Genomic DNA, 19,359 nt, shown 5'->3' on the forward strand with positions numbered 1-19,359 from the left:
AAATATGTTTTCATAACTTTGCACCTCAATTTTTTTCCATTTAACTGCACTCATTCAAACATGTCGATTGGCCAATTAAATCAATTTAACACACTTTAATTAAATGCCCACACATTACTGTCCTTGCTGTCGTTTGACATGCCTCACCAACATAGCATACAAACGAGCAACGAAACCACGAAAAAATGTACCAAGTCACGCAATTCATCACTCATTGGCAACAATTCACCTACCCATTTTCCTGCCAACACTTGTAACAGACCACAAACAAAAAAAAAAACACTGCGCTGAAAAAAGATTCCTACTGATTTTTTACAAATTCGTCTTTCACCGCAGATGTACACAACAACAATGGCGGTGGTAGCAGCAGCAGTAGCAGTAGCGGTGGCATGGTGGGCATCAAAGCGTCATCAGCAACTACAACAGCAACTTCCATGGTGGCCGCCGCTGCTGCCGTAGCCGCCTCAGTGGCGTCAACCACATCCTCTCCCGCGTCAGTAAGTCATCTCGGCCATCACCATCATCACACACATCACCATCACCATCATCCGAATGGTGGTCTGTTGGCTGCGGCGAGTTTGAGCGGCATGGGCGGTCTCGGTATACCGGTAAGCTGTGCCGGTTTGCGTAGTGTGGCGAGTGGTCTCAGTGGCTTGACCACAGCTGGTGGAGTCGGTGTGGGCATTGGCAGCGGTGGCAGTTCGAGTGGCAGCAATAGTAGCGGCGGTCTGGCGAGTGCGCTCAGTCTACCGCCGGGTCATGTGCCAGATATTTGCCCAATCTGTGGTATCAAAATTTCGGCCGAAGAATGGAATTCACACTTTCTGACCGAACTAGACCGACTCTATAAGTTGAGCTCGGGTATGGAACGTACGAATTTACAGGCATCTTATATGTTTGCACCGCCATGTCCGGCACAGGAGAACGCCATACGCACCAGCCATAATCGGTGGGAGGTGAGTGTCATGTTGCCGATGTATTAAGAACAAAGATTATGTATTTAAAATGTCTTAAGTCTAGAAAGTTAACGGTTTATTAATATTGTCAATTTTATTTCTAGACTTTTCAGCGAATACGCAATAATAGGCAAAATCGTCTGAGAATAAAGGGACGAAAACGAAAATATGGAAATGATTTATATTTCATGGAAAATCTCTTCTGCAATTCCTGCCCAATATGCAAACGAAAATATGCGATTGAAGCCGGAAAGATGCCACCTGAGGTAAGCTTCTACCAAAATCAAAACAAAATTTATCCTTACCATAGGTTTAAAAAGAATAGAGTGTGCATATTGCGACATAATGAAACGAACTGACAAACTTTCATAGTAACTATAAGAAATAATTCTTTCTCCTTCTATAATGCATGACGTTCCGAACTAATTATTTTGACCAACGAAAAGTTTAAATTCAAAAAATGAGTAAACTTTGATACTGTTGTAATATTTACTTCTAGTTTTTTGGAATAGTTTAGATAGACTTTTAGTCCCAAAAGAGATCTCTGAAATTAAAACTTTTGAAAATTGTTACAAATCGGAAACCCTGTCTTAAATACATAAGTATATGTAAATGAAGTACGAAAAATCGTGAATACCTGGGAGCCTGAGGTTAGGCTAAAGTACTATTCAAAATTTTGCAAGATTAGAGATGAATCCCTCTTTTTAAGAAAATTACCTCTAATTTGTTCTGGTTTTGATTTACTATGAGAACAGCAAAATATTAACGAGTATTATATTTGGACATATTTTTTACTTGTTTTAAAAATTATTGCAGGAAGATACCAAAATGCAGGAAGAAATCGAAACGGTGGACGTTGAGAGTTGTAATGATGATGTTCCGGACTCGGGCTCCGAATTGACGACGCACTCTCAACTGAGCGTGAATAGCATGAGCCACGGGCATCACAGCAACATTGTCAACACAACATTGAGCAGCAATATGCACAGTAGCAATAGCCAACCAGGAAAGCTGGATGGCATCTTATATAGAACGGCTTGTGTAATGAATAAGGACACGGCAAGTAGTGAGGATGATTTGAATGCAACCAGCACCAGTGGCGGTAATATAACGCAAACGTGGAATCAGGCGCAGCACCACTCAGCGCCCACCATTACAGCGCAACAAGGACATATCAGTGGTAAGCAACTTTTACGGGTTATAACAATTATTGGAGTTTTGTAGGCTTTTAGGATTTTGGATGAAAGCCGATGACCGAATATCTTCAGTAAAACAAATTCGGCTTAAAAGTCTGTTAAAGTAGTAAAGGTCTGCTAAATAGACAAGACTCTGTATAGAAAATGGAAATTCTTGAAGTTAGTTAACCCTGGTCCTTCAATGAGCCTAATAATCTACGTAATTATCAGAAGATGAAAAATAGTTAAAAATGGAACGGCTCAATAATGTACGAAAGTTATCAAGCATTTTGCAAAATCCTTGGTGATAGACATAATCTTTGTAGGGGTTCTCCGCCCAAGTTTTCGATGCAGACTAGAATTAGGAACTATTTCTTAATTAGTATGTCCACATTTCTTACAAACAGAGCATATGTTTACCCTGTTTACCCTAAATTTTCAACATCCGGACATGTTTATAAAACAAAAACTTTTAGGAAACAAATAAAATTTTAAGCAAAGCAAATATACGCATCTATGCTCTTTACGTATGTACATATGTATATGATTTATTTTTACTCACTCTCACCACCAATTACAGTGAAAAATGTCAGCGAACTGTCATCGACAACCCATCACTTCTACAACGCGGACTCGTGTGGCGCCGTTGATGAGCGCTCCAGCAGTGGCGCTGCGGCCGGCGGCAATTGTAACGGCAAGGATGTTGCGATGGAAACATGCAATGCCAACGACAGCGATGAGGACGTCATTGTCGATGACGATGATTCTATTAAAATGACGAATCTCTGCAGCGGAAAAAAACGAAAGTTCGATGAAACGGTAGTTAGTAGCAGGTAAGCAGGCAATTAAAAGAATGCGCCAATTTTTTTACGCAAAATATTTACTTTTGCTACATTTATGTGTATCTTTTTGTTTTTAACTTAAAGGACTTCGGATAATCACTCGCCGATGGTCGAACAGGAGCGACCACGTTCGGAGCCGCAAGTGACCAGCACTGAGCCAAACATTGACATTTCTAATAATAATAATAACAACAACAACAATTCCAAATACAGCACCTTCGAGGAGCTGCGAGCTAAACAGCAACAGCAACAACAAGTAGAGGCAGATAATGCGCACAGCTTGGGCGGTATTGGTGGAGGGGGCGGCGGTGTTAGTAACGGTGGCAATTGTGGCGCTCATACAAATTTAATGGCAACGGCACACACGCAAATGGACTTAAAGGTGGGATTTAGTTCGGATAATAAACCGGACGATGAAAACAAATGTTTCATTTGTAAGGTACGAATAATTTGAGTTTCTGTCTTCCGTCTTGATAAAAACAAAGATTAAATATAAAAAAACGCTGCACTAATCTCTAAAATACTCGCTGTCTCTTTACTATATTACTATTTCTATTTGCACATACAAATTCTTATATACTCACCTACATATGTATGTTTCTTGTTCGTATGTACATGTTTCGCTCATATTTCTTACGGAAGTAATGCAATCACAAAATTTGTCTGCTCTTCTCTTTAAGACAGGTATAAAGGATTTTGCCACGGAGTCCTTCTTCCGCGGACGGAATTTATACTTCCATCAGAGTTGTGCCAATGTGATGAGCAGCTATAGGTTGAGTAAAGACTTACAGCAGCAACAGCAGAATCTAATACACCAACAACAACAGCAGCAACAGCAACAACAAGAGGTACGCAAGTCGCCATCGCCACAACAATTGGTGAATCTTTAAGAATTTATTCAACAATCACAACACATACATACATAGTATAATATACTATATACCATTATACAAAACACACACGGAATTCGCTCGTATATTTGAAAATGTAAATGTTATTTTAACTGGAAAATACCACTGGTGGGACGAATAATAAGACGCAAAGATGTTCATGCCAACATTAGGGATGTTCTTATTTTAAAATGGATTTTTAATTGGTAGTTGTATTATGGGGGTTAACTGTGGGGAGGATGGTTTGTAAAAAAAAATACAGAAAATATTCATTTTTAACCGACTTACGAGCGTAAATTAAAAAAAATCATTACTTATAACGGAGAATGTTAAATTTAGACAGAGAATGTTGTTTATTATTTTTAGCTATGCTGCAACACACTGAATAGCAATCAATATGTTCTATCCGCAAAAATGGGCCTCTTGGTTTACGATTGCAAGAGAAGATGAAGAAGATTATGTGGAATACATGCACTATGAGCCATAAAAAACATATAGAGGCCGTGGACAGAACATTAAAAGACCTTAGAAACTCCTTTGCTCTCATGGGCGGGATAACTTTTGTATTTGCTGGAGATTTCCGACAGACTCTTCCTGTGATTAACAGAGGTATCCGAGCGGATATCATCAAAGCTGCTTAAAATCGTCGCCCTTATGGATTTGGATTGAAAATATAAAATTACAGACGAATATGAGAGCTTATCTTCATGGAATCACTGATGGTGATTTTTCACAGCAACTGCTTAAACTTGGGGAAGGAATTTTTACCACTCTAAATTTAACAGTAATTTTAATATTCTTCTGGATGAGCCTTTAAGGCAAATTGTCCATAGTTTAGGAATTTTAATAGATGCAGTATACCCTGACATCGAGAATTTGCATGAAAAGGAATTTTATTGGTTGTGTTCTAGGGCAATAGTGTCACCCAGGAATGATAGTACGATAAACAGTCCATTATCCCCGAAGACACAGTACATTATCCCCAGAAATTTTTAAATTCATTAAACCCTTCTGGATTGCCACCACATAAATTGGAATTCCAATTATGATTTTGAAATTAAGTCCTCCAAGCATGTGCAACGGAACAAGGCTGCTTATTAAGGAATTGAAAGACAATTTAATTGTAGCAACCATTATCACCGGCCCAGCAGCTGGTCAACAAGCTCATATAGCGAGGATCTTCCAGCCCCATTTAAACGGCTTCAATTTCCGATGAAAACATCTTTCGCTCTAATTATAAACAAGTCCCAAGGCCAGACTTTCTAATTAGTAGGGATTAACCCACGAAAGGAATGTTTTACTCATGGCCAACTGTATGTTGGTCTATCACAGGCCGGAGGTCCTAAAAATCAATTTATATTGCTGCCATAAAATAAATTAACATTAAATATCGGTTACAGGGAAGCTCTGATTCAATAAATTATTTTGCAGGAGCAGGAAAGTAAAATATATTGTAAATCATTTAACTATTATATCATTTCACTAATTTTTAATAACCCCACGCAAAAACGAGAAAGTATGTGTGGGAGAGTGTGTACAAAATTATAACTTTTGAAATGATTGTTTAATACCCATGTGAAGTCGAGGCGGGCTGCTAGTACCAAATAAGAGAAGCATAGACCATTAGCTATTTTTAAACCCTTTAAAAACATCTACTTAGTTTTATGCTGTTTAAATTTCAAACAGCGAAATTTTAAACAGCGAAGCGAAAGCATCTTTTAATGAATCAGTAGTTTTAGTATCCAGTAGTTTTCTAAAATTTTCGATTATTCTGACTTAGCGAGTCGTAGTTACAGAGGAGGTCAATTTCATAGATGGAACATTTAACTGTGGAGAATATTTCGCATTTTTTGGCTAGTTAGTGACCATTCGCAGGTTTAAAATTTCGTCTCTTCATTCATCTGTCCGTATACACGCGAAGTACTCCCTCAATCTTTCTGATATCGATTTAGAATTGAGTAAACGCCCTTTCCTTTGCAAGAAATTTCTCATTTGTCCGAACCAATGACATCGGACTACAATGGGATGTAGCTCAAAAAAGATCAAGACATTGTATGGAAAACTTTTGTAGTTAACAAGATTTCTTCACGAAATTTTGCTTAGCTCTTATAGCAGGAACAGCCAAAAACGCTACTCCCTTCCTTCCTTTGCCTTCCTTAGCGAGCAAAATGTGTCAAAAGTTGAGCCCGTGGTAAAAACGCAAAAATCAGCCATTTTTGTTTGTTTTCATTTGAACAATGTTGCCATTGCTGAATACGCACATATAGTTTTGTACACATCTAAGTTTTCAATTACAATTTTTCATAATATAAAATATCAAAACTGAAATTAAACTATTAAAAATAGTTTATATATTTATAAATAATAGCACTCGACTCTGATTTTGAGTTAGTTTGAGAAAATTTCAAACATATTTATAATTACTACAGTATATCGAGATTGGCAACCCTGCGTTGTGAGAGAGCAATCAGCTGACACGTTTCTACGGCAAAAGTCCAAATGCCGTGGAAATCTACGTCATCCTACGGCAAAGAGAGAAGGGAGTAGCGTTTTCGCTGTTCACTTACTATGTTTTAAAAACAATATTTTACAGAGAGGATTATAGCTTTTATACAGTCGAAGTTAACATTTTTTTGTTTTCATTGTTTTCAGGATACTAAGTTACTTCTTTTCGTAAATTATGATTTAAACAATTTACTTATCGTAAACCACACTTATTTCGAAGAGATTTAATAATACAAATGTTCCTTCAGGAAATTTAGTATACAGTTATACATTTTTTGGCACTCGTTTTAAAACAATTCCATTGTAAAATATACGAACATCCCTAACAAATGTACTATACACATAAATTCAAATAGTATATACAAATACACAGCTGATCAGCAATTCTTATAATTTCGATATTTCATTTTTTCTTAGTATTAAGTATTAATTATGAATTTCACAAATATTATCATTGTAAAAATTAGCCTCATTTTAGTTGAATAAATATTAAATACAATTTTATTTCATACATATTTAATTATAATCTACAAAATTTACTTAGAAAAAGTACGATTAATCCTTTGTTTTTCACTAATAATCTAATATTTAAATAATTGTGTGCTATAGTTGTTAAATATATATCTGTGTACATTAGGTTAATGCAGACGACATACTTAGTTTTTAAGCAGAGAGTGTATTTAAAGAGAAAGTGTAATTACAATTTAAATTATTGAATAGTACTAAAAAAAATTAAAAAAGTAACTAACACATTAAAAATAAATTATAAATTCAAGGAAAAACGTTGTTTATTTACTCGAATATGGATGGGAAAGGTGAAATAAATACTTTGTTTTATGTACATACATTGTTTTGTATGAAACTTGGAGGGTTTGCAATGATTTTTCGAATAATTTTTTTGAAGGTAGTTAACACAAAATACTTCAAAGTGGCGCTAAAATATTTGAAGTAGCCTGCAATGAAAAATTTGGAAAAATTGCGAACTATTTCTAGCAATCTACGTTCCGGAGAAAACATGAATTTTGAAACCAGAATGATGTCAACATTCTTCTTAGATGCTCACTGTTTGTGGTTCGATGACAGAAACGACGTTACCAGGCTGATTACACGAACTTGCTCAACTTATTTGCAACAATGTCCAATTAATTCATGTTATTGTGCTTATCACTCTTCGGTATGGCTTTGCAGTCTGATTTTGGTCAAAAGTCATATTCTTTTAAGAAACGTATTTTGCTCCAACGCGATTAGGCCATAAAGCCCATTTTACGATCAGAAAAATATGATCTCAGAATTTCATTAATATATATTTTTAAGATTTACCGAAATTAGTGGTCGAATTTCTACCATTTTTGATTAAAATGTGGTTCCGTGGGAGAGTCTGGAGTTGGGAGTAGGTTAGGTTTAGCGGATATAAGTTCCTCACTTCGGCTCTTGATGCTTCCCCCTACTTATAAAAACAAAAAAAAATGTGGCATACCTAAATAAAACTGTGTGTGCAAATTTTTGTTCCGATGTCCTTGTGATGATTAGTTCCTGAGATATTCAAAATTAACTAAAAATTTTCACACTGAAACCTATGCAACTCTTACGCTCCACTTCATGTGTGAAATGTAATGCTTCTGCGTATTAATTTAATGAAATATCGTAATTTTCAACACAATCGTTCTTTGAGGAGTGGGCGTGGTGTACCAATGCATAGTATTCTTATCTTAATTTGAAGTTTAGTTATAGGACTTTGCGAAAGTATAAAAATAGAATATGATAACACACAATGGAAAAAATGGAGAAATTCGAACAACGCCAAACAATAAAAGAATATTATACCAAGTGGTAAAATCTAAAATCAACACCGCATATATTGTATGAAAGATTAAACAAACTGATTGGACCTTATCAGTGTGGCTTTAGGTCTAGAAAATGAACAACTGAGCAGATATTCACCAAGCGCTAAATCTAGAAAGAGACCCCTGAAAAGGTCGATATTAAAGCTGCTTTTGACAGCACGAACAGGTGCTGCCTCCATGCCGCTATGTCTGAATTTACTGTACCTGCAAAACTAATACTTCGGCGAAAACTGATGTTGAGCAATACAAAAAGGTCCAACAGAAACAGTCGTAGCATTAGTGACTTGGCTAAGATAATTTCGACTATCTTGGAAGCAGGATTAACACCAACAACAATGTCAGCATCGAAATCCAACGCGAAATAACTTTTGCCAACAGGTGCTACTTCGCACTAAGTAGGCAAAGTCCTCTCTCAACGAACAAAGACTAAACTCTCTAAGTCTCTCATTATTCCAGTACTGCTATTTAGTGTAGAGGCATGCACGATGACAACAACTGATGAGTCAACGTTACGAGTTTTCGAGAGAAAAGTTCTGCAGAAGATTTATGGCGATTACCGCAGTCGATGGAACGATGAGATATACGACAACATTGACATAGTCAGCGGATTAAGAGACAACGGCTATGCCGGCTAAGTCATGTCGTCCGAATGGATGAAATCACTCCAACCCTGAGAGTATGGAATGCAGTACCCGGGGGAAGCAGAGGAAGAGAAAGACCTGGCTACACTTGGAACCTCCAATTGACGCCAAAGAGTGAAAAGGAAGAACGACTGGCGCGCTGTTGCAAACTCGGCTATAACCACGTAAGCGCTGTCTACCCCAATAAACTAGAAGAAGAAAACGTAAAATTTGGAAAGCTTGCGTAATAAGCTATGCCTTTTCTAAAGCATTGAAAAGTTAATTATTTTCATATGACGACTAAGAAGTATTATATACATAAATACAAGCTATATCAATACAGTGATCCAAAGAACCAAGCTTTGTTGGGCAATACTTGGGTCATGTACAATTGCTTAGAAGTTACCCACACGCCGACCCATAACTTCGGCTTTAACCATTTTTAAAAATAATTGCTAAAAGGGATCCAAGAAACAAAACCAATTTGAACAATGGGAAGCGAGAAAGAATATCTCCAATTTATAACATGAGGAACTTAATTCACTCAACGACAGGACATCTACGTAATTGAATCAATCCAAAAAACGGATATGTTTAATATTATGTTATAATAATATTGCAAACTAATGAAATTTCCAAAATGCTACAGGTAGACTTTATAGGAGCCGGTGTCGAAATTGGGAAATCGGACCCCAACCTTCAAATATATATTTTAAATTTAATTTGTTTCTTTCACTTTATAAAAATTTTGAAAGCCTATAGTAAATTTTCAAGCCACAATTTATGGAATATGTGGACCTCAATGGCAATCGTTGATTTTTTGCCGCAAATCTGTCTTCAATCTTTGAAATATGTATATAATGCAAATACAAGTATATAATTCAAATTCGAAGAGAAACATTTTCTCACAATAATGTACCCTTGTGTCAAAACTGGATAAAATCGGGTGAATACTTTCGACATATCTAAAATAAAGGTTTCCGAGCTTATGACTTTATGCATATCGGTTATGTGTCTTTCTGCTAATACTATGTCGTAATGCGAAAAATGGATTCAATCGGGTTAATACTACACAATATAAGAATTTTCAACTTTCGCTTGGCTTTATCGATTCCCGAATTACTTCAACCCCATTTAATACATATAATGATTTTCGTAACTCTATAAGAATTAATATCCAGTATGTATTTTATGCAATCTGTACAAACCTTGCCAAATATACCCGATTTAGTGATTTCCACCTGTCCACAAATCCGGCCGTTTACGAAGAATTGCTTTACGTAGATGACTCAAAATGCCCAAGTCGTACTCTTTATTAGCCGTTTCGCTAGATTGGTTAACAGTTTGCTGCTTGCATAAATCAAGTTTCCACCGAATGCTTTGTGCGTTTCAAATACATGTATTCGTGATAAAGAAGACTGCCCAAACCACCTCTACAAACATTTTAGAAACTTCCGCAGCCGTCATTGAATTGAAAACATAAACTCTTCCTGCTGTTAACAAAAAGCTGCCAACCACACACTTTTTGACATATGGAAAAAAATTAAAACAAGTAAGGAAGGGCTAAGTTCGGGTGTCACCGAACATTTTATACTCTCGCATGATAAAGTGATAATCGAGATTTCATTATCCGTCATTTGCATATTTTTCAAATACCGTATTCGTGTAAAGTTTTATTCCGCTATCTTCATTGGTTCCTAATGTATATATTATGCAGAGAAGGTATCAGATGGAATTCAAAAGAGCGTTATATTGGAAGAGGGCGTAGTTGTGAACCGATTCCACCCATATTTCGTACATGTCATCAGGGTGTTAAGAAAATATCTTATACCGAATTTCATTGAAATCGGTGTAGTAGTTCCTGAGATATGGTTTTTGGTCCATAAGTGGGCGACGCCACGCCCATTTTCAATTTAAAAAAAAAGCCGGGTTGCAGCGTTCTTCTGCCATTTCTTCCGTAAAATTTAGTGTTTCTGACGTCTTTTGTTAGTCGGTTAACGCACTTTTAGTGATTTTCAACATAACCTTTGTATGGGAGGTGGGCGTGGTTATTATCCGATTTCTTCCATTTTTGAACTGTATATGGAAATGCCTGAAGGAAACGACTCTATAGAGTTTGGTTGACATAGCTATAGTAGTTTCCGAGATATGTACAAAAAACTTAGTAGGGGGCGGGGCCACGCCCACTTTTCCAAAAAAATTACTTCCAAATATGCCCCCTAATGCGATCCTTTATGCCAAATTTTACTTTAATATCTTTATTTATGGCTTAGTTATGACACTTTATAGGTTTTCCGTTTCCGCCATTTTGTGGGCGTGGCAGTAGGCCGATTTTGACCATCTTCGAACTTAATCTTCTTATGGAGCCAAGAAATACGTGTACCAAGTTTCATCATGATGTCTCAATTTTTACTCAAGTTACAGCTTGCACGGACGGAGGGACAGACAGACATCCGGATTTCAACTCTACTCGTCACCCTGATCACTTTGGTATATATAACCCTATATCTGACTCTTTTAGTTTTAGGACTTACAAACAACCGTTATGTGAACAAAACTATAATACTCTCCTTAGCAACTTTGTTGCGAGAGTATAAAAACAATGAAAACTCGATATGTGTAATGAATACTTAAACATTTCAATAAATGCTGATTTGTTTATTACAATGTCAAACATTTGTTGTCCTGTCAAATGCTGTAACAAATATTTATGTGTCCGTTCAGAAATTTATTTTTTGTCTATGTCTCGAAAGTTCAAGCATTGTTATTATATTTGGTGGTTTTATGTGGTTTTGTGCGAGTGCATTAATAACAATTACGCGTCCTAAAAGATCTAATCTTTCCCAACGGAACCGTAATTCAATTAGGCAACGGAATATCAGGAGTCAAATATCTGATGAAGAACGAGAAATTGCACGAGAAGAGCGCCGCGTTAGTATGAGGCAAAGAAGGGCCTTAATTCGTGCTTCTCAAACACATGAGCAAAGAGATGCAGCCCGTGAAACGGCTAGGTTGGAAACGAGAAATCGTCGAGCTTATCGTACAGATGAACAGAGGAATAATCTTCGAAGTGCAAGAAGAAATGGTTCAAGTATTGATTTGAATCGAAGCGTTTCTATATGCATTCTTTCAACCATCGACCCATCGACATGAAACGCCTGGTTTGTGCTGTTTTATTGGTAAATGCTTTGGCCATGCTTTATGGCGAAACACAAGAATCACGACATTTTCTAACGAACACTCAAAAATACAATGTCTGTTTCCAAATGACTTCATTTGGGGCGGAAATTATCGAAGAACACGGATATAATCCGACATTTAAGGTAATTTATGTTAAAACCTTTATTTTCTATTATTGTAAAAAAAATCTGGAATGTAGTTTGTTAGATTTCTGTATTTTTCTCTGAAATTAAAATGGGATGTTAATATTTGAAAAAAAAAGTGTTTGTAAAGTAAGTTTTATAACTATGGCCTTGACTTTACAGATTCAAGGCCAGATTTGCCATCGCATTAGATCATTACAACCAATTCTTGCAAATATATTTCATGGGCAATATGGAAAAACAACTCGACCGGCGTCAAGAGATCAACACAGCTACGAAAAGAGCAATTCTCCAAGATCTGCAGCAAATGCTTCATGAACATCATGCATTGGTCAGGCTGTTCAAGACTGCTTTAGAGCGCATGCCAAGTGATGACTTTAAGGTTGTGATCAGAGCAGATAAAAGACCAGCTGGAACACATGAACGCAAATTTAATACTCCAACAATCGATGAAGTGGCAATCCTGATTGTTGGTGAAAACTTGGAAACACGTGATATTGTACTTACACGAGGCAATACTGGGCAACTACAAAAAGTACTATATGAAACACACCGTTCATATGACGCGTTACAATACCCGCTGATGTTTTGGCAAGGAGACGATGGATATCACTTTAATATCAAAATGATTAATCCATTGAATGGTAAGATCAATATTATTGTTTTTATTTTAACTTGATTACATTTTATTCTGTTTACTTTTGGTAACCAAAAAAGTTGTCATTTCTAATTTAGTAGAGAGTAGCTGTAAGAGTCGTTAACCTATTAGGGGTTCTAAAATACAAATCTTACTGTATTTGTTTCAGGTGAGGAAACTACCAAGAAGGTTAGGTCGATGAATTATTACGCATATCGTTTGATGATTCGTGAAAACTGGGACAATTATTTGTTGGGATTTCGTCGACAGCTTCAACAATATTGCGTTGACATGTACGTTAAAATCGAAACGGAGCGCCTGAATTTCATTCGGCTGAATCAAGCTAAATTGCGTTCGGAAGAGTATATGCATTTACGCGATGCAATTTGCACAGAAGGAGATTCAAAAAATATTGGTCGATTGACAATTTTACCGGCGACATACACAGGTAGCCCGCGTCATTTGCATGAATATGCGCAAGATGCAATGACATATGTTCGTCATTATGGTCGGCCAGAGCTATTCATTACATTTACATGTAATCCAAAATGGACGGAAATTATTCAATTGCTGCTTCCCGGACAAACATCAAGTGATCGACACGACATCACCGCACGTGTTTTCAGGCAAAAAATTCGGTCACTAATGAATTACATTGTTAAGCAACACGTCTTTGGGATTACTCGATGCTGGATGTACTCAGTTGAATGGCAAAAACGAGGCCTACCGCATGCTCACATTCTAATTTGGTTAGTTGAAAGAATTCGGCCAGATCAAATAGATGGCATCATATGTGCGGAGATTTCTGCTCCTGAAACCGTTCCAGACCTACATGTTGTTGTAATCACGAATATGATTTATGGACCGTGTGGCACTATCAACCGCCAATCACCGTGCATGGTCGACGGCAAGTGTTCCAAACGGTATCCACGAAAATTTACGGCAGAGACCATTACAGGCAACGATGGTTATCCATTGTATCGGCGTAGATCGCCCGATGATAATGGTAGAACTATCACAACTAAAGTGAAAGGAAACGGTTTCGTAGTTGACAACAGTTGGATTGTTCCATATTCGCCACTTCTTTCCAAAACATTCAAGGCACATTGTAATGTTTAGTATTGCAATTCGGTCAAGTCAATGAAACACATTTGCAAATATGTCAGGAAAGGGAGCGACATGGCGGTTTTTGGTATCCAAACATCCAATATCAACGATGAAATCACGCGCTATCAAGTTGGTAGATATGTGAACTGCAATGAAGCAATTTGGCGTTTATTTTCATTCCCTATTCACGAACGTCTTCCACTCTTTGGGGGTGCATCTAGAGAACGGTCGAATGCTGCTCAACGTGCCGAAACACCTCCAGCGACCAGCTTCTTTGCCATTTGTCAAAGCGATCCGTTCGCACTAACGTTGTTTTACTCAGAAATGCCACGTTATTACACTTGGAACGTTACATAGAAAAAATTTCAACGTCGTAAGCAAGGCGATGCAGTTCCTGGTCATTCAGACATGCGTTCTACTAATGCTCTTGGTGGTATTTACACAGTTAATCCAAAGAATGATGAATGTTTCTATTTGCGATTGGTCGAGAGCCAACATCATTTGAATCACTACGAACTGTTAATGGTATAGTATGCCCCACATTTCGTGCAGCATGTCAAGAGCTGAATTTGCTTGAAAACGATACTCATTGGGACACGACAATCGCTGAAGCAATTATTTCTGCATCTCCAAGTCAGATACGCACATTATTTGCTATCATCATTTCGACATGCTTCCCATCAAACCCACGTGATCTATGGAACAAATACAAAGATAACATGTCAGAAGATATTTTACATCGAATTCGTGTCAGCTCCGATCTTGAGGTGAATGAGGAAATGCATAACCAGACTTTGCTCTTGATCGAAAATATGTATTACCTCATGTGCGGTAGTTTGTTAGTTAGGTTAGGAATGCCAGCGCCAGATCGCGGAATGAATGGCGCATTTAATACAGAAATAGAACGTGAACGTGAATATGATCCACATGAACTAATCCAATCAGTTCAATCGAATGTACTGCTGTTGAATCCTAAGCAGAAGGAAGTCTGTGATACACTGATTAATGCAATTGATGATGGCAACGGTGGCTTATTTTTTTTAGATGCCCCCGGTGGAACTGGGAAGACATTCCTCATGTCATTAATTTTGGCCACTGTACGTGCGAGATCCGAAATTGCGGTAGCAATTGCTTCTTCTGGAATAGCGGCCACATTGTTAGATGGATGCCGTACGGCTCACTCAGCGTTAAAATCGCCATTAAACCTTCAAACTACTGAACAGCCGACATGTAACATTTCGAAACACTCCGCAATGGCTAAAGTTTTAGTAGAATCAAAAATAATCATATGGGACGAATGCACAATAGCGCACAAACGCGCATTGGAAGCACTAGACCGAACATTAAAAGATCTACCCAATGACTCGAGATATTTTGGTGGTGCAATGATTTTGTTATCTGGAGATTACCGACAAACACTACCAGTCATTCCAAGATCTACTGCTGCCGACGAAATAAACGCTTACCTCAAAGCATCAAATCTGTGGCGATATGTAAAGAAACTTCAACTGCCTGTAAATATGAGAGTTGCATTGTTGAACGATCTAGCTGCTGACGATTTCTCGAAACAATTGCTGACTATCGGTAATGGCCGTGTTCCTGTTGACGAATCGGGCGGTTTGATTTCATTTCCTTCAAATTTTTGCAATTTCGTCTCATCAAAGGACGAGCTTATCAACAAGATGTCGTTGCTAACCAAAAAAATACTAAATGGTTAAGTGAGCGAGAAATTTTGGCCGCTAAAAATAAAGATGCAGATGATCTCAATTTTATAATTCAAAATCAAATCGTAGGTACTCTGTATTCATTCAAATCTATCGACTGTGTAACCAACGAAGAAGAAGCCACTAATTAGCCAACTGAATTTTTAAACTCCTTCGATGTGCCTGGTTTACCACCGCACAATTTACAACTGAAAGTTGGCTCGGTAGTTATCGTGTTTAGAAATGTAAACCAATCAAAACTGTGCAACGGAACGCGTTTGGTAATAAAAAAACTGATGAGCAATGTGATTCACGCGTCGATACTTAAAGAAAAATTTAAAGATGAGGAAGTTCTTACTCCAAGGATTCCGATGATCCCAACGGATATTCCCTTTGAGTTTAAACGAATTCAATCCCCGATTCGTCTTGCTTTCGCCATGACGATCAACAAATCACAGGGCCAATCCTTGACTCTTTGTGGCCTCAATCTAGAAAATGCATGTTTTTCTCATGGTCAATTGTACGTGGCATGCTCACGTGTCGGCAAACCATCCGCTTTATTTGTTCTTGCGCCTGTTCAAAAAACAAAGAATATCGTTTACCACAAAGTGCTTGAATGAAAATCCCATTAATGAATTAATCCGAGTGTATCCCAATCTACACAACATAGTTTTCAATATTTTTTTCTGACATGTGTTTGAAGTACTTTATTATTATTATTTCTTCTGTTGTATTCATCATCATTCATCATAATAAAATACTTTCATATTTCTATCTATATTAACAATATGTGGTTCCAACAGAACTGCGCCACAAGCCACTCAGAAACCGCCTCGATCGTGCGATTTGACGCCGTTACACTATTTCCTGTGGAACTGCGTCAAGTCCATGATCTACAAGTATGTCAACAAGTAAGCGACGATTGATGAATTTTGTACGAATATCGAACGTGAAATTGCAGCAGAATCGGCCGATTTATGCTTGAAACCCGTCGAAAATTGGGTTCAGCGTCTCGACTTCTGCAAGTGTGTGGGTGGTGGCCATGCAAAACAAATCGAGTTCCATACATAATGGCATCAAATGTACTTTCACAGGAAGAAAGCACTTCATTGATATCCCAAACCGTTTTTGTTTTGTTCAATAAACTTTTGCAACTTGTTAGTTTCATTCAAGTATGCATTACACATTTTAAGCAACCTGAACTTTTTAAAAGACGAAAATCGTTTTATGAGGCATATTGGGAAAATTTGGCATAAAACTTGTTAGAATAGCGAACATCATTATATAGTATGTAGTATATTGAAGTTGGGTTAACCCGATTTTACCTACTTTTGCCATTACTACATCTATACATATTACATAAAAGAAAGTCGTGTTTGTTACACCATTTATAGCTCAAGAACGGCTGCACCGCTTTGGCTGAAAACTGGTGGGAAGGTAGATTAGAACCGGGGTAAGGACATAGGATACTTTTTATAAATACAAAAATTATTTTTTAAATCATAAGCATTCGTTCAAAATTCATGTAAGAGTCATTTGAAAATTTTAGTAATTCAAAAATGGAAGGAAATAAGTAAAAATTTGCATATCCATACATGCTTTTAATAGGAGTTATATTGATTTTGCTCCTGCACAACCCAAATTCAACAGTATTTTTCCCCCAAACACCAATGCTTTATTCTTTTTGATTCATTTTTTTGTAAACTAACACAAGTTGGTTAACCATAAATACTATATCTCCTTAACTAACACTGGCCTATACTCATTTTGATGCCTAATATCTTACAACTGATTTTAGATGTATTTTGTGAGTTGATACGAGAAAACATGTCACGTTTTCCATATCAGCTCTTGTTCATAAGAAGAAGAAAAAAACATCTGATACCGACATCATACCGACTACTGATGCGCACAGAGTTGCACCAAACCAAACATTTTTTTTTGTAGGTGAGTGTAATAGTCATGTTCTAAATAATTGACATCATATAGATGGTATTTGCAGTACTACCTATGTATCAGCCACAGTAAAACGTGGACGGGTCCTCTTCTTCTTCTTAATTGGCGTAGAAACCGCTTAAGCGATTATAGCCGAGTTAACAACAGCGCGCCAGTTGTTTCTTCTTTTCGCTACGTGGCGCCAATTGGATATTCCAGGCGAAGCCAGGTCCTTCTCCACTTGGTCCTTCCAACGGAGTGGAGGTTTTCCTCTGCCTCTGCTTCCCCCGGCGGGTACTGCGTCGAATATTTTCAGAGCTGGAGTGTTTTCGTCCATCCGGACAACATGACCTAGCCAGCGTAGCCGCTGTCTTTTAATTCGCTGACATCGTTCCATCGAATGCGGTATTCGCCGTGGCGCACGCAAAGGACCATAAATCTTTCGCAGAACTTTTCTCTCGAAAACTCGCAACGTCGACTCATCCGTTGTTGACATCGTCCAAGACTCTGCACCATACAGCAGGACGGGAATTATGAGTGACTTATAGAGTTTGGTTTTTGTTTGTCGAGAGAGGACTTTGCTTCTCAATTGCCTACTCAGTCCGAAGTAGCACCTGTGGGCAAGAGTTATCCTGCGTTGGATTTCAAGGCTGACATTGTTGGTGGTGTTAATACTGGTTCCTAAATAGACGAAATTATCTACGACTTCAAAGTTATGACTGTCAACAGTGACGTGAGAGCCAAGTCGCGAATGCGACGACTGTTTGTTTGATGACAAGAGATATTTCGTCTTGCCCTCGTTCACTGCCAGACCCATTTTCTGTGCTTCCTTGTCCAGCTTGCAGAAAGCAGAACTAAGGGCGCGGGTGTTGAGGACGATGATATCAATATCATCGGCATACGCCAACAGCTGTACACTCTTATAGAATATGGTACCTTCTCTATTTAGTTCTGCGGCTCGAACTATTTTCTCCAAAAGCAGGTTGAAAAAGTCGCACGATAGGGAATCGCCTTGTCTGAAACCTCGTTTGGTATCGAACGGCTCGGAGAGGTCCTTCCCGATCCTGACGGAGCTTTTGGTGTTACTCAACGTCAGTTTACACAGCCGTATTAGTTTTGCGGGGATACCAAATTCAGACATCGCGGCATAAAGGCAGCTCCTTTTCGTGCTGTCGAAAGCAGCTTTGAAATCGACGAAGAGGTGGTGTGTGTCGATTCTCCTTTCACGGGTCTTTTCCAAGATTTGGCGCATGATGAATATCTGGTCGGTTGTTGATTTGCCAGGTCTAAAGCCACACTGATAAGGTCCAATCAGTTTGTTGACGGTGGGCTTTCATCTTTCACACAATATGCTCGATAGAACCTTATATGCGATGTTGAGGAGGCTAATCCCACGGTAGTTGGCGCAGATTGTGGGGTCTCCTTTTTTATGGATTGGGTATAGCACACTTAAATTCCAATCGTTGGGCATGCTTTCGTCCGACCATATTTTACAAAGAAGCTGATGCATGCACCTTATCAGTTCTTCGCCGCCGTGTTTGAATAGCTCGGCCGGCAATCCGTCGGCCCCTGCCGCTTTGTTGGTCTTCAGGCGGGCAATTGCTATTCGAACTTCTTCATGGTCGGGTAATGGAACGTCTGCTCCACCGTCATCGATTGGAGAATCGGGTTCTCCTTCTCCAGGTGTTGTGCGTTCACTGCCATTCAGCAGGCTGGAGAAGTGTTCCCTCCATAATTTACGTATGCTTTGGGCATCAGGGACGGGTCCTCTAGTTATTAATAAAAAAAGATTCAGTCAGAGTTTCGTTATAACATGTTCCGA

General features: G+C 38.1%; 3 protein-coding genes across 3 annotated transcripts; all 3 read left to right on the forward strand.

The window, feature by feature from the left end:
* Positions 1-308: 308 nt before the first annotated feature.
* On the forward strand, positions 309-7,138 carry LOC126766535 (protein Teyrha-meyrha-like; the record flags this gene model as incomplete). Its single annotated transcript, XM_050484291.1, has 6 exons — positions 309-956; positions 1,061-1,222; positions 1,773-2,136; positions 2,712-2,964; positions 3,058-3,412; positions 3,654-7,138. Coding segments are annotated over 6 exons (1,992 nt in total), but the record flags the coding sequence as incomplete, so codon positions are not given.
* A 5,249-nt stretch (positions 7,139-12,387) lies between these two features.
* On the forward strand, positions 12,388-13,911 carry LOC126766536 (uncharacterized). The gene is made up of 2 exons (XM_050484292.1): positions 12,388-12,799; positions 12,962-13,911. Exons 1-2 carry the CDS (start codon positions 12,388-12,390, stop codon positions 13,909-13,911), a joined length of 1,362 nt encoding a protein of 453 aa, XP_050340249.1.
* A 707-nt stretch (positions 13,912-14,618) lies between these two features.
* Positions 14,619-15,617, forward strand: LOC126766537 (ATP-dependent DNA helicase PIF2-like). Its single transcript, XM_050484293.1, has one exon. The coding sequence runs from the start codon at positions 14,619-14,621 to the stop codon at positions 15,615-15,617; it is 999 nt and encodes a 332-aa protein (XP_050340250.1).
* Positions 15,618-19,359: the final 3,742 nt, after the last annotated feature.

Source organism: Bactrocera neohumeralis, unplaced genomic scaffold (genome assembly GCF_024586455.1).
Source record: "Bactrocera neohumeralis isolate Rockhampton unplaced genomic scaffold, APGP_CSIRO_Bneo_wtdbg2-racon-allhic-juicebox.fasta_v2 ctg165_2, whole genome shotgun sequence".
NCBI classification, from domain to species: domain Eukaryota; kingdom Metazoa; phylum Arthropoda; class Insecta; order Diptera; family Tephritidae; genus Bactrocera; species Bactrocera neohumeralis.